At 49.2% G+C, this 14,627-nt stretch overlaps 2 protein-coding genes across 3 annotated transcripts in view; one reads left to right on the top strand and one right to left on the bottom strand.

Annotated features, from left to right (window-relative positions):
• Positions 1–3,651, bottom strand: part of Sncg (synuclein gamma) — a 4,016-nt gene extending 365 nt beyond the window's left edge. The window contains exons 1-4 of the mRNA XM_008824451.2: positions 3,413–3,651; positions 2,591–2,632; positions 2,181–2,308; positions 260–328 (exon numbers count right to left, since the gene is read on the bottom strand). Coding sequence (XP_008822673.1) covers positions 260–328; positions 2,181–2,308; positions 2,591–2,632; positions 3,413–3,533 — 360 coding nt within the window. The 5' untranslated portion in view covers positions 3,534–3,651. The remainder of the gene's footprint in view (positions 1–259; positions 329–2,180; positions 2,309–2,590; positions 2,633–3,412) is intronic.
• An 890-nt stretch (positions 3,652–4,541) lies between these two features.
• Mmrn2 (multimerin 2) overlaps positions 4,542–14,627 on the top strand; it is a 23,001-nt gene continuing 12,915 nt past the window's right edge. For both annotated transcript variants that reach the window (XM_017795934.2, XM_008824449.3), the window contains exon 1: positions 4,542–4,781. In XM_017795934.2, coding sequence (XP_017651423.1) covers positions 4,600–4,781 — 182 coding nt within the window. In that variant the 5' untranslated portion in view covers positions 4,542–4,599. The remainder of the gene's footprint in view (positions 4,782–14,627) is intronic.

Genomic DNA, 14,627 nt, shown 5'->3' with positions numbered 1-14,627 from the left:
AGAGAGAGAGAGAGAGAGAGAGAGAGAGAGAGAGAGAGAGAGAGATTTGCACCCAGCTCCAGGCCCATGGCTCTCAGTGATAACCCTGACAGGGTCACTTATGGGGAGATCACACATTGAGACACCGGACTGGCTCTACCCATGTCCCTGTGGGAGGCTTCAGGAGGTCTCTGGGACCCAGAGAGGAAAACGAGGAGTTTGTGGGGTAAGAGTGTCTACTTAGAAGACTTTCAGTGTACCCTGGGGAACCAGGTCGTACCTCCTCATCCACCTCTTTTTCTTTGGCTTCTTGGTCCTCCAGTGGGAGGGCAGGTTGCTCCAAGTCCTCCTGTAGTGGAGTGAAGGGGACACAATGCTATGGGAGGACATACCGACCCTCCTGTCAGCTGCCTGTAGCCAGCACCTCCTCTTACAGGTCTCAGAGATGCGTAACGGCCCTTCATCATCTTACTACCCTAGAGGTGCAGGATGCTACCCTGAAACTCAGCTATAAAGGAAATCCCAAGTCATGGGTATTCCCCCACCTACCCACAAACTTGACCTCCTTAATGAGAAAACCTGGAAGGATGTAGAATGGGGGTGTCAGTGGGCAGACACCCTTGAATCACATATGCCCCCTTCCCCATAGCTCTGTGGGCAGCACGACGCTGGCATTGTTTACAGGGAACCTGAGGCCAGGAGACTGGAGCTAGGGACCTAGGACAAGGACCAGAGCTCAAAGCATCAGGGCACCACTTGTTCCTGGCCTCTCTCAGGTCTTCAATAGCAGGGCTCTTCTTCCTGCCTTCACGTGGCCTCAAGGCTTAGGCCTATCTTCCATCTCTCTGCTCACCAGGACATTTGCCTAAAATGGTCATGATAGTAAGGTATTTGGAACCAGAGTAATGATCAGCCTGGAGTCTTGTTTCAGTGTCTGCCTGTGGAGGGTCTGGCTACCTCTCTCCTACCTCAGGGCCAAAAAGAATGGAAGACAAAGGACACAGACCAGTTGGCCAAGGTAAGTCAGACTCTCTGGGCAAAGGGCCCACCTAATCCGCTGGTACCCATGGCATGAGTGGCCAGACAGTCAATGCTACATTTCAGCCCCATGACACAGCACCATTTCAAATGAGAAAATGGATATGCAAAGATCTTAGTTTTCCAAAGTCACACAACTAGCAGAAACATGGCTGCATAGTCCAGGGGTGGGTGACCTGTGTTGGCCCTGGAAACAGATGACTAGGATGCACTGGTGACCCTCTTCTACCCACTCCTCAGAGCAGGGTTCTGCAGAGCTGGCTATTGGACCCTCAGGCTCCACCACTGAGGCATCCTATTGTAAGTGTGGGGCTGGAGACAGCAGGTCTACTCAAAGGTTGGAATCTTATTGCTGCACAATCTACACTCAGTCTCTTAGAGCATAGCAGGACCTGGGCACCCACATAAACTCCGTGCTCACTCAGACTAGCAGCCACAGGGCCTGGCACATTCCTAATCTCTCTGGGCCTTCCTTCCACATCCTGTTTTGTGGGATTTGGGGGCCCATTAAATGGGTTAATAAGCATAAAATGTGTAAGGCAGAGCTTGCTCTGTGGCAAGTGCTGGGACAGCTTATACAGTTGGTATCCACCTTCTAGCAAGTCCACTGCCACTGTTCTTTCAGCTGCCTGACACACATATACTCACACACACACACACACACACACACACACACACACACACACACACACACCACAAGCTCACACAAAGATTTCCGCAGAGGGTGGAGTCAGAGCCCTGCTGCTCGTCAACCACAAGGGGGCACTCCTTCTACCAATGCTTCATAGGGAGGCGGCAGCCAGGTCCTGGGAGGAGGTTTGGACAAAGGATGGCAGGTGTCCCTGATGGTGATAGACACTTTAGCCTGATAGCCACAGCCCAGAAGGCTGCCATTCACCATGTTGGGCCCTGTATTCACTTGTAAACTACATTTTCTGTTTGCCAAGAGTGACAGCATGGACATGGTTTGAATCTCACTTTCCTTATGTTAAAATGAACCCCAAATCCCCACTCTAGGGGTGTTATGAGGATTCCAGAAATGAATGAGTATGACAATGTCAAGCCCCGCTCTTAGGTCTGTAGAGTCAATCAGCGCCCAAGCATTTCTCCTTGTGTGTCTCTTGTCACCAGCCCCTCTAGGAAAGGATAAGAGCCAGGCTCACCTTTCGCACCACTCCAGTGGTGACCACGATGTTCTCTGCCTCCTCCACGGTCTTGGTGGCTACTGTGTTGACGCTGGTGACCACAGCCTCACTCACGGCATTGGCTTGCTCCTTGGTCTTCTCTGCCACTGCAGAGGATGCTGGCTGGACTCAGTCCTGACCCTTCCCACTTCTGGCCTTCCTCGGTTGTGCAGAGCATCCCCTTCCCAGGGCTTGGGTGACCTACAACCCTCCCCTGCCCCTTTCTGACTCTAGGGCAATGTGATAGGGGAAGTGGGAGGCCTACTCTGGTCTAGCTTCAGGGGATTCAGGGGTCTGGGTCCACCTGAGGCTTAGGGCTCCAGTTGACATAAGGAGGATTCTGAGCTTGGACCTTGGGTACTAGATACAGGAGTCCTGGGATCCCTTACCTGATGTCACGCTCTGTACCACATTCTCCTTGGTCTTGGTGCCTGTTGTGGGAAGGGTGTATTTGGGCAGTCAGGGTCAACACACCACCAAACAGTGGTGTCTGGGGACAGCAGCCCCTTCAAAGGGCCATTTCCTGCTGTGTCTGGAGGACAGGGACAGACGGGAAGGAGACAGAACAGGATGAGACCAGGCCTGATGTAGGGCCTAAGGTCCTTGCCTGGGTGTGGCTTGGTCCTCAGAAGAAGTGGCTGGATAAGACAGAGAGAGCTGAGTCACCGGCTTGGCCACACCTGCTCCTCTTCTGAGGGAGCCCAGGGAGCTGGGGTAGGTTGGACACTGAACCAGGGCCCATCATCAGAGCCCACCCCTTCTCTTCTCTCCGGGCCAAGTGGGGCCCTATGGTTTAGCCTGGCTGCAGCAACTTCCATTGAAGAGGTTAGAGTCCACCCTCTTCATGCAGCTCATGGCCTTGAGTTCTCCAAACTCAAGAGACCTCAGGCATGTGCATGTGCAGCTTCTGTATGTACACAAACAAGTGGTCACCCATGTCCAAGGTCTGAGTGGTGCTTTGATCCTGTTCTAGAGACCCTGCTCCAGCCCCAGGAATCCAAAGGCAAACAGACACTGGCATGAACAGGAAACTGTATTATAACTTCAGGATATGGGGACCTTGCCTCAACAATCAGGGTCTCATCCCTCCCCAAATGACTCCCCCAACCCCCAGAGGCTGGGGAGGAAGGTCAGGCAGAAGGGAAGGTGGCCGGTACCCGTCTCCATTACAGAGCCCTCTGCCCCACCCTGCCCCACCCTGACACACTTACCCACATACATAACTCCCTCCTTGGTCTTCTCAGCTGCCTCCGTCACCCCCTGCTTGGTCTTCTCCACAGCACCCACCACACCCTCCTTGGCAATGGAGAAGCCCTTCTTGAAGACGTCCATGGCAGTGGTGAGGATGGGACCTGTCTCGTGCGAGCTGTGGACTGGAGCTGGCAAGTGCTGCTGCAGCCGCTGTCCCCGCTGCTGCCTCTTATTGACGTGGATGAAATATTGATGCTGTGGCTGCTGGCTGGAGCTCAGCCAGCCCAGGGCAGTGTGGGTGTGGGGAAGGCGGGATGGAAAGAGGCAGTCCTCAGGGGGATAGCATGGAGCAGGGCCTTGGGCCCCTACTGGCTCAACCCTACCCTGCTGAGCCCTGTCCTCCCTAGGGCCTGCAGGAGGCTGGACACATTCTAATCCATTACTGTCTCTCATTCACCCTGAGGAGGCCCTTGCGTTCTCAGACCCAGGTTGATGTGTTTGTACACAGAAGGTAAGTACTCTGGCTGGTGCTGCAGTGTCCCAGGGAGGGTAACAGAGTCAGCACCTGTCCAGTGAGTGACCAACCTGCAGGCTGTCCTGGCTTCCCAGTTACCCACAACATCCTGGATGCTCCTGAGCCTAGCTCCAGTCAAGCCAGTTAGAAGAGCACAGGCTAGGAACACACAAGGCTTCCCATACCCTGAACTGGCTGCATGCTGTGGTGATCCTAACTCAGCTCCTTTCCTTCTCTGAGCCTCCACCCACCTGCTGATTCCCATAGCCCGGCACTGAAAGGTGCTGAGGAGGCATGATGTATCTGCTCCCCACTTCCTGGCAGTGTGGGTGGGCACCAGATCTCCTGAGGCTGACAGACCGCTTCCTACAGCTTTATCTCCAGGCCCAGAACAAGGACCTATGGGGATGAATGTGGTAGGACTGCCTCATGTGTCTCCCACATCCCCAGTGTCCCTAAACCAAGTGCTCTTGGGACACAGGAACTGGCCTGAGAGGTTGGTGGCCTCAGAGGGGCTAGAGAAGGGGGGCGGATGAGACTCACCGGGTGGGCCGGCCCAGGCTACTTCCTGTCTTTGTAGTCCCTTGTTTTCTTTTCCTTCTGAGATTTAACTTGAAGACCACGTCACTGGCAGATTTTGGAGTCACTTGCAAGGTTGGGTCTCAGCAGATCCAGCTAAACCTGCCCTTCGCCATGATCCTGATGCTGCTGCTGGGCCTTGGGGGACACCTGGGCCTCGGTTGGCACCTGGGTTGGGGACTGCTAGGGGTCTGGGCACAGGCCCCTGGTACCATGTTCTCTGACCTCCATAGCCCAAGGCCACCTGCAGACTGGGAAACAGAGGCTGAGGACGCCAGCAGGGATCCCATCGGACGGTAAGGAGAACCTGGTCTTGGCAGAGGTTGTGGGCTAACACCTGAGCCCCAGATACACATCTGTGGAATAGGCTAATGCTATGGTATAGCTGGCAGGTGTTAGGTACCTAGATCGGACACTCCAGAGACCAGCCTGAGAATACAGGGGTGATCCTTGCCTGACCCATAGCTGGGACTGGGCTTGGGCAGGGTGGGCACCGTCAACCACCAGCACAGGATTCAGAAGTACTGAAGTTCTAGATGCTTCCAGCTGAAAGAACTTTGAAAGAACTCAGTTCTGAAAGATGAGTCTTAGGGGACAGCCACTACTAAGGAAAAGATTTGGATCTGAGTGTCCGGAGTACCAGGCCAGGATTGCTGAACAGTGCCACAGCAATGCTGTGAGGCCCCCTAGATGGACAGCTGAATTCAGACCGAAAGGTTCCCAGCCTTTGGGTGCCCCACCCTCAGGGTCTGGAGTCTCATGTCCAGTATGTCCAAGGTAGAGCAGCAGGTGTCACTTGTTGGACCAACCTCCGGGTCTGACACCTTGCCAAGCATTATCTTCCTTGATCTCCCCAATGGCCCCACTCACAGAGGAAGAACCCACAGCTCACAGAGGCTGTGTAACTTGCCCCAGGTCACACAGTAAGGGAGAGCTGGAGCAGACTCTGAGGATGACCTTTGCTCTCATACCAGACTCTCTGAGTGGAACCTCTAGATCTGTAGGGTGAGCGGCCAACTCATATACATTGCAGTCTTCCCACTGCCTGTATGAAGGGGACTGTAGTGGGTTCCCAGACAAATCTGCTTGGGCTGGGTCTCATTCCACTTCCAACGCTTCCAGGCAAATATCTGTTGGGCACTTTTTGGAAAACAGTCTTAGCTGGGGAGAAGTTCATTGAGGAAGGGGGGCTGGTGGTGTGGAGAGATGTGAAGAGACCTGCCCTGCCTTGTCCATCACCAGTTCTGCTTTAGGTTGACAGGCACAGGTTAGTGGGGAAAGTCCAGCCACCCATCTCTGACTTCAGGACCCAGGACCAAGTCTCCTTTCTCCAAAGCCACCAGCTCTGTATGTCCCAGTTTGCAGGCACCTCTTTCCCTTTGATGAAAGGAAGGGTGAAGGGACTGGAGGAGATAGGAGAGAGGCGTTGGTCCTCTTTCTTCCCATTTGCTTGTGGAGAGGGACTGCTTTTTCTCTTTGACACAAGGGAGTGAGGGACCCTCTATTCCCAGGTAGTCTTGCATGAAGGGAATCATGCACACTGCACTGGACTGGGAAATGCCCAGGTGACCCAAGCCAAGACTCCTGCCTGCTGGGATTTCCTTCCCACATCCCTAGGAGCTCAGACCCCACAGTCAAAGCTGTCTAAGCATCCGGAGGGGCTGGTGAGAAAGGAAGGAAATACTGAGGCTTCCTGGGCTGATTGCTTCCCATGTTCCTGTGACAGGAGGTAGAAGTGCTCTGCTCCTCTGACAGCAGAGGAAGGAGAGGGGGCAGGGAACAGACACTGTGCTCCAGGACTCCAGCATGTGAGCAGGGGAGGTAACAGCATCAGTGACCAAGCCCCCACTGCCAGAGTCATTTGCCCTTCACACCAGTTTCCAGAGACTGGGGACTAAGTAAGCCTGGGTTTCAGAGAGGCATAAGAGCCTTTAGAAGGGCAGCTGGAACAGAACAAGTTGGTGTTCCACAGCCTGTGTCCCCATACTTTTATGTTGCAGGGTAGAGGAGAGATATGGTTAGTCACTTCCTAGGCCCTGGGGATCCTGCAAGGTCAGGGGCAGGGAACACACATGTACACATATGGACCTCACCAGGAGGAGGCTCTTCCCAGCTCCTTGGTTTGGCTGGGTAAGTAGAATGTGGGCTTCTCAAACCCAGGTCAGCTGTTCAGAGACACTGAGTCCATGGTGGGACCAGGTTGAGCCTGGGCAAGATGACCCATTTCCCATGTTGCTATGACATCTCAGAGGTGTGGTGAGCATTCAGTGCTTCAGATCTTTTAAAGGTTGGGGACAGGGAGTCCCTGTCCTGGACCCTCTCCTCCCCACTCCACAGGGAAGGAGTGTGGGCAAGGATGCTTCTAGCAGCAGGCTTCTTCTAACAGAAGGAGTGTTTGGAATTTTGTAGTTGACAACTCAGGGCCCAGAGGAGTTTAGCACGTAGCTGAAGATCACACAGCAGTAAGTAGATCACCTGCTCCAGCTCCTAAGCACAGGGCCCTGGGCTAGGAGGGAGAGCCCCATTGGCCAGGACTGAGATCCTAAGCCCATGCCCAGGGATCCTCAGATCCAGGTTGGCTTTTGATCTGGTTCCCCTGCCAAGACATATCCCTTCCCCCTGCTCAGAGACAGAAGCCTGGAAAGTGTGGCTAATGGCTAGGTGCAGGCCTCAGAAAACAAAACCTCCAAAGAGCAGAGCCTCAACCCCCAGGACTAGAAGCCCTGCTGAGGTGGGTTCATTGGCTAGTAAAGATGCATTTAAGGGCTCACACTGCAGCAGCACATTCATTATACAGAAAGCACTGGCCCTTCCCTGCTGCAGGCCTGTCAGCCTTCACCACAACCCCTCTCTGTGTCTCCAGGGACGCATCTCCATATTTCCAGGAGTGGTGAGAGGGACTGGGTCAAGGTCACCAGAGTCCAGGAAGGAAAGGGGAGGAGAGCTCAGGCTTCCCACTCCCATTCTGGTTCAGCAGCCTCTCATGTGTGATCCACACAGGGTGGGGGTCAGACCCCATAATCACTCTTGACTGGCACCTGCCCCTCAGTACGTACACCCTTGGAAGATGAGGGTGCCCAGTATGTCTCCCCATAGGCGGGTACAAAAGAGGGAGCAGTTCTGAGGCAGAGGGTGTTGAGAACAATAGGGCACTTTAGCATATGGAGCCTGGGGCACATGTGCTGAGGGCCAGCCAGGAGCTGCCAAGACCCGGAGGAAACCAAAGCAAAGGTCAGGAATGTTCCCAGGGCTTCTGGGCCAGCTGCCTGTGCTATGCCAAGTGGGGAGCTGCTTAGGGAGGGGAGCATGAGCAGGGGCATGGTGACCGCTAGAGCCCAAGGTTTGGGCAGATCAGAAGAGAAAGTTCCTGAGCAGGAAGGGTGGGCAGCACTGATTCCAGTTCAGGAGGTGGAGGTGGAAAGTCCCCATCACGCCTAACGGGGTTGGACCAGGCTAGGCACGCCAGGAGCAGGCCTCCTGGGTCTCTGCAGCACACTTCAGAGTTGGAGGGGAGGGAGATTGTTTAGACTAATCCTCAGCCTCTGCACTCTGGGCATTCTGGACTGGATAGTTCCTTATTGTTGGTATTGGTCCTGTGCATCCCAGGATGTTTAGCAGCATTCTTGATCTCTAACTACTACTGTGTACCAGTAGCACCTGTCACCCAGTGGCAACATAAACGTCCTCAGTCATTGCTCAATACCCCTGAAGAATGTCCCATCTACCCTGCAGAGATCACTGGTTTAGAGATCATTTTTTAAATTTTTTATTTATTTTTATCTTATGTGTATTAGTGTTTTGTCTGCATGTTTGTAAGTGCACCACATGTACACCTGCTGACCAAGGAAACCAGAAGAAGGTGTTGGATCCCCAAGAACTGGAACTATGGACAGTTGTTAGCCACTATGTGGGCACTGCAAACTAAACTCGGGTCCTCTGTAAGAACAGCCAATGCTGTTAACTGCTGAGCCAACTCTCAAGCCCCTAGAGATCATTTTTCCTAGGGCTGAGTCCGTGTTCCAGGGATTTCCATGGGCCCAGGAAAAAGTGTTTGTTGCTAGTAGACTGTTGACTATAGCTGCTCTGCTCCGCACCCAGCACTTTCAAAGTCTACTGTGTAGTGCTCAGTGGGCATGCCTTTCCTCCTTCCATCCTGATGTTGCTATGCCCCTTTTTTTTGTCACTTATTACTCCCCCAGGGATACACTTATTAGACACTCAGGTCCACTGACTTGCTTGCCAACCTGTACTAGTCCCCACTGGCTACCTCACAGTACTTTACAGTGGATCTTTTGGGGGTGGAGTGGCATTGGAAACAGAACCCAAGGCCTTATGCATGCCAAATAGGCACTGTATCACTGGGCTACATCCCCAGCCTGGGAATGGGCTTGATGCTTAGAAGAGAAACTTCTCTTCATTATTATCTTTCACAATGCTCTTGCTTATTCATCAGTACTTTCTCTTACATTTCTCTTAATTATCTATTTATTGCCTGCCTGTATGTAAGTGCACCAATGTCATGCAATGCCTGCAGAGGTCAGAAGAGGGCATCAGATTTCCCTGAAACTGGTGTTAGGGATGGTTGTTAACCACCATGTGGGCACTGGAAATCAAACGTGGGTCTTCTGCAAGAGCAGCCCGTGCTTTTAACCATTGAGCCATTTCTCCAGCTCCAATCTACTTTTAAAAAAAATATTTTCATTCATGTTTTGTGTACATGTACCTAAGTACACCCATGTCATGCAATGCCCACAGAAGTCAGAAGAGGGCATAGGATCCCCTGGAACTGGAGTTACAGACAGTTGTTAGCTGCCATGTGGGTCCTGGGAATCGAACCTGGGTCCTCCATAAGAGCAGTCAGTGCTCTTATCCTCTGAGCCATATCTCCAACCCCACCCCATTCTATTTTTAAGGTCATTGTGGTAATATATTTTTATTAGTGTATATTCATTCTACAAAATACTTTCATTATGTCATTTTCTTTTTAATTTTTATTATTTATTATTTATTTAGTGTGCATATGTTTGTGTATGTATGTGGGTACATATCATGGTGCCCGTTTGTCAATCAGAGGATAACTTCCACCATGTGGTTTCTGGGGCTCAAACTCAGGTTTTCAGGCTTGGCTCAGCACTTGCTGAGTCATCTCATTGACTGTTTTGTGACAGTTTTTCCTTGGAATGATGCAATGTACACACATCATTTCACCCCAGAAATAGATGGGCACCCACTACAGACCGAAGTTCACCAAACTTGGTGGACCAGTGAGTTTTTGTTGGAGTTTGTGCTGGGAGTGTGGGGGAGGGGTTCCTTACAGGAGTAAGGAGTGGGAATGACTCAAAAGCAGCTGCGTCATCAAAAGTCCACCCCAGCACGGATGGCCACTCATGAAAGCAGAAACCCCAGAACTCTGCACAGCTCGAAGGCAGCTCGACAGCCTGAGAGTCTCTTCTGTCCACTGTTAGGCTGGTCAGAGTTTCCTCCCCTAGAAGTTGTTTGTTCCTTTTTATAAGGCTGGGGAGGGGCCCTGGAGTATCTTCCAAGTTCTATTCTCCCAAACATGTGCTTCTCCCTCCCTCCTGGAGAGGATGTTTAAATTTGGAGGAAACTGCTATCTGCCTAGGACCCATGACATTTCTTTGTGTGTGTGTGCAGGTATGCATGCACAGTACACTTGAGCATGGAGGACAGAGGTGGACATTGAATACCTTTTTTCAATCTCTCTCCATCTTGTATTTTGAGACTGGTCTCTTCATAAGCCTTGAGCTCACTGATTCAGCTACCCAGGGTGACCTACAAGCCCTGGAGAGCCTACTGTCTCTTTCCCCTGCTGGGATTGCAAACGGTCACCTCTGCACCTGGATTTTACGGGTGCTGGGGATCTGAACTCAGGTTCTGGTGCTTACATGGGCAAGGATTTTATCCACTGAACCATCTCCCTAGCTCTCACTATGACATTTTCATACGTTCATATTATGCACTCTGATCATATTTATATTCTCCCTCAACCCACTGGTCCTCTTCTTAATAGTCTCTCCTACTTTCAGACTTTTTTGGTTTGGGGATTTAAAATTTTATTTTAGTTGAGATTCTGTAAAAGAAAACTTGAGATATTTATCTTTCTAAGTCTGACTTATTTTGCTTAACATGATGATAATGAGTTCCATCTATTTTCCTGAAAATGACATAATTTCATTCTTCTTAATGACTTGAATACATGCACGTGCGCGCGCGCGCACACACACACACACACACACACACACACACATATACATATATCGCTTTTTTTTTCAAACAGGGTCTCACTGAGTAGCCCTGGCTGGCCTATAACTATGTAGACCAAGCTGATCTCACACTCAAGGAAATCTGCCTTCCTCTGCTTCTTGAATACTGGAGTTAAAGGTATGCACCACCATGCCTACCCTATACCATTCACGTACATATACCACACACACATATACATAACACAGTTTTATATATATATGTCTGTATATCACATTTTCTTTATCCATTTGTCTGTTGATGGACATCTAGTCTGATTCCATACATTGACCGTTATAGAGAGCACCCAATAAACATGGCTGTGCAGGTATCTCTGTTTGTTGATGTAAATTCCTTTCAGTATATGTCAGGAATGGTATACTTGGATTCTTTTTTTATTTTTTTATGTGTGTGAGTGTACTGCCTGCTTGTAAGTAAGTGCACTCGTGTCATGTAATGTCCATGGAGGACAGAAGAGGCCATTGGACCCCCCTGGAACTGGAGTTAACAGTTGTTAGCTGTGTGTGACATGGGAATGGTATCATACCTCCTGATGATAATATAAGAATAACCTCATAAGGTTTCCTTAGGATAACATTACTTGTATTGTTTTTGGTCTTGTTGAGACAGGGTCTCTCAGTAGTCCCATCTGGTCTGGAACTCACTATTTAGACCAGGTTGGCCTTGAACTCACAAAGATCCACCTACCTCTGCCTCCCAAGTGGTGGTATTAAAGGCATGTGCCACCACGCCCAGCCTAAGAACAACCAGTGTTCTTAACCGCTGAGCCATCTCTCCAGCCCGGTATACTTGGATCTATATTTGACTTTTGTTTGCTTGTTGTTGAGAAAGATACTTGATAGGTAACTCAAGCTGGCCTTGAATTTCCCATGTAGTCCATGCTGGCCTCAAACTCCTGATTCACCTACCTTCTGCCTCCCAAGTGCTGGTATTACAAGCATGCATCACCAAGTTCTTAACCGCTGAGCCATCTCTCCAGCCCGGTATACTTGGATCTATATTTGACTTTTGTTTGCTTGTTGTTGAGAAAGATACTTGATAGGTAACTCAAGCTGGCCTTGAATTTCCCATGTAGTCCATGCTGGCCTCAAACTCCTGATTCACCTACCTTCTGCCTCCCAAGTGCTGGTATTACAAGCATGCATCACCAAGACAGATAATTTTACGTTTTTTTTTTTTTTTTTTTGAGGAACTTCCATACCGATTTCCATTCTTCACTAATTTATGTTCCCATCAACAGCACATCTTAAGGATTCCTTCTTTCACCCCCACCTCCTCATCCTGGCCTGAATTAGTTTATTTTGTTTTGTTTTGCTTTGTTTTGACACAGGGTCTCTGATAGTCTAGGTTGACCGCAAACTCCCTACTGTAGCTGAGGATGACCTTGAGTTACTGAACGTCCTACCTCCTGTCTCTGGCTCTCCCTACAAAGTAGTGGGAATACAGGCATGTCCCACCACACATAGCTCTTTTTGTTTGTTTTGTTTTGTTTTGAGGGGTCTCATAGGTCTCAGACAGACTTAGAACTTGCTATGTAGCAGAGGTTGACTTTGAACTTCTGATCCTCTCAAGTATTTGCAACAATGCCTGGTCTTATGTGATGCTAGGGGTTGAACCCAGGACTTTGTGCATGCTAGACAAGCATTCTTCCAACTAAACTTTATTCCCATCCCATTTGTGTATGTGTGTGTTTTCATATGTGTACATGTGTATGCATGCACACATGTATTTATGCATGTGGAGGCTCAAGGTCTATATTAAATATCTCCCTTAATTGCTCTCTCCTGTTTTTTGGGGGGCGGGGTGGAAAATGTTTATTTCATCTTGCATTTCTGGTTCACAATCCATCATTGAGAGTTCTAACCAAGGAGCAGAGCTGCTTACTGGCTTCCTCATGTACATCTACCTTTCTTTAAATATTTTTATTTATTATTTTATGTGTATGAATGTATTGTATGCATGTATGCAAGTGCACCTGTGTCATGCAATGCCCAAGGAGGTCAGAAGGTGTCAGATCCCCTGAAACTAGAGTTATGGATGGTTGTTATCCCACTATGTGGGTGCTGGGAATGAAACCGGGCCCTCTGCAAGAGCAGGCCAGTGCTCCTAATGACTGAGCCATCTCTCCAGCCTCTCACCTACCTTTGTTATGTGCAGCCCAGGTCAATCTGCCCTGGGATAGTATCACCCAGTTTGCTGGGCCCTCCTAAATCAATTAGCAATCAACAAAATGCCCCACAGACCACAGGTCAATCTTATGCAGGAAATTCCTTTATTGAGATTCCATCTTCCCAGATGTCTCTAGTTTGTGTCAGGTTGACAAAAACTTACCAGCACAATTCACCCAGTGTCAACTGGACACACAAACACATCACTATTAATCCATATGCTTTCTTTCTTATCTACGAAATCTCACATTAATTTCACAATATAAAATAGAGTACAACTTTAAAAGTCCTACAATTTTTTTTTAAAAGTCCTACAATTTTTAAAAATTTCAACCCTTTAAAATCCAATGTCTTTTTAAAAATCCCAACTCTGGGATCTGGAGAGACAGGGTCTCTCATTGAACCTGGAGCTTACCAATCAGACCAAACTAGTAAGCCAGCAAACCCCAGGAACCCTGTTTCCAACTCCTCATGGCTGGATCATAAGTGTACCCCACTGTGCCTGGCTTTTTATTTGGGGGCCGGGGATCCAAACTCAGGTTGACATGCTTGTGTGGCAAGCACTTTACCAATCCAGTCCCCACCTCTTTTTTTCATTTGAGAGTAGGCCTTGCCATGTAGCCCAGGCTACCTAGAAACTTGGGATCTTCCTGCCTCAGCCTCCCAAGTACTGGGATTATAGGTTTGTGTCACCATGCCTCCCATAATTTTACTCATTAAAAATTTCATTTTATTAGGTACCAACACTGGTAAGCAGGTGTCAGAAAACTATGACGAGTGGACCAAATCTGGCCCACCACCCCATTTTTGTTTAAATAAAGTTTTATTGGAACACAGCTGGCCTCACTTGTTTACATATTGTGACTGCTTTCATGCTAGTAACAGAATTGAACAGCTGTGACAGGGCCCACAAGACCTGAAGTGCCTAAAATCAGGGCCTAGCTTCCTGGGCATGTGAGCTGAGCAGTTACATGCAGGGCTCTGCCCTAGGGCCTTGTAAGGACCCTGAAGGGCCTACACTTGGGTACATCTCTACTGTTGGCTGTCTTCTTGAAATTCTCAATAATTGCTATACAAAGAATTCACATCCTAGGATCAAGAACAAATGATACCAAATGTTGGAGAGGATGTGGGGAAAGGGGAACACTCATCCACTGCTGGTGGGGCTGCAAACTGGTTCAGCCCCTATGGAAAGCAGTGTGGAGAACTCTTAAAAAACTACAAATGAACCTACCATTTGACCCAGTTATACCACTCCTTGGCATATACCCAAAGAACTCATCCTATTGCAGAGACGCTTGTACATCCATGTTTGTTGCTGCTCTTTTCACAATAGCTAAGAGGTGGAAGCCACCTAAGTGTCACTCAATTGATTAGTGGATAATGAAAATGTGGTTCATATATACAATGGAATTTTACTCAGCAGTAAAGAAAGATGAAATCATGAAATTTGCAGGTAAATGGATGGAACTAGAAACTGTTATACTAAGTGAAGTAACATTGACTTGGAAAAAAAAAATCAACATGTTCTCCCTTGTATGTAGATCCTAGAGCCAAACCCTGATAAGTGAGTATGTATCCAGACATAACTACAGAAACCAGGATAATGGAAAGGAAACAGGGAGGTAAAGGAAAAGAAAAGAACCTGAAAGAGAAGAACAGCAGGAAACAGGCCTTAATAAGGGAGATGCA

Source organism: Nannospalax galili, unplaced genomic scaffold (assembly GCF_000622305.1).
Source record: "Nannospalax galili isolate Female #2095 unplaced genomic scaffold, S.galili_v1.0 scaffold409, whole genome shotgun sequence".
NCBI classification, from domain to species: Eukaryota; Metazoa; Chordata; class Mammalia; order Rodentia; family Spalacidae; genus Nannospalax; species Nannospalax galili.
Note: the sequence above shows the minus strand (reverse complement) of the source record. Positions and strands in the feature narration are given on the sequence as shown.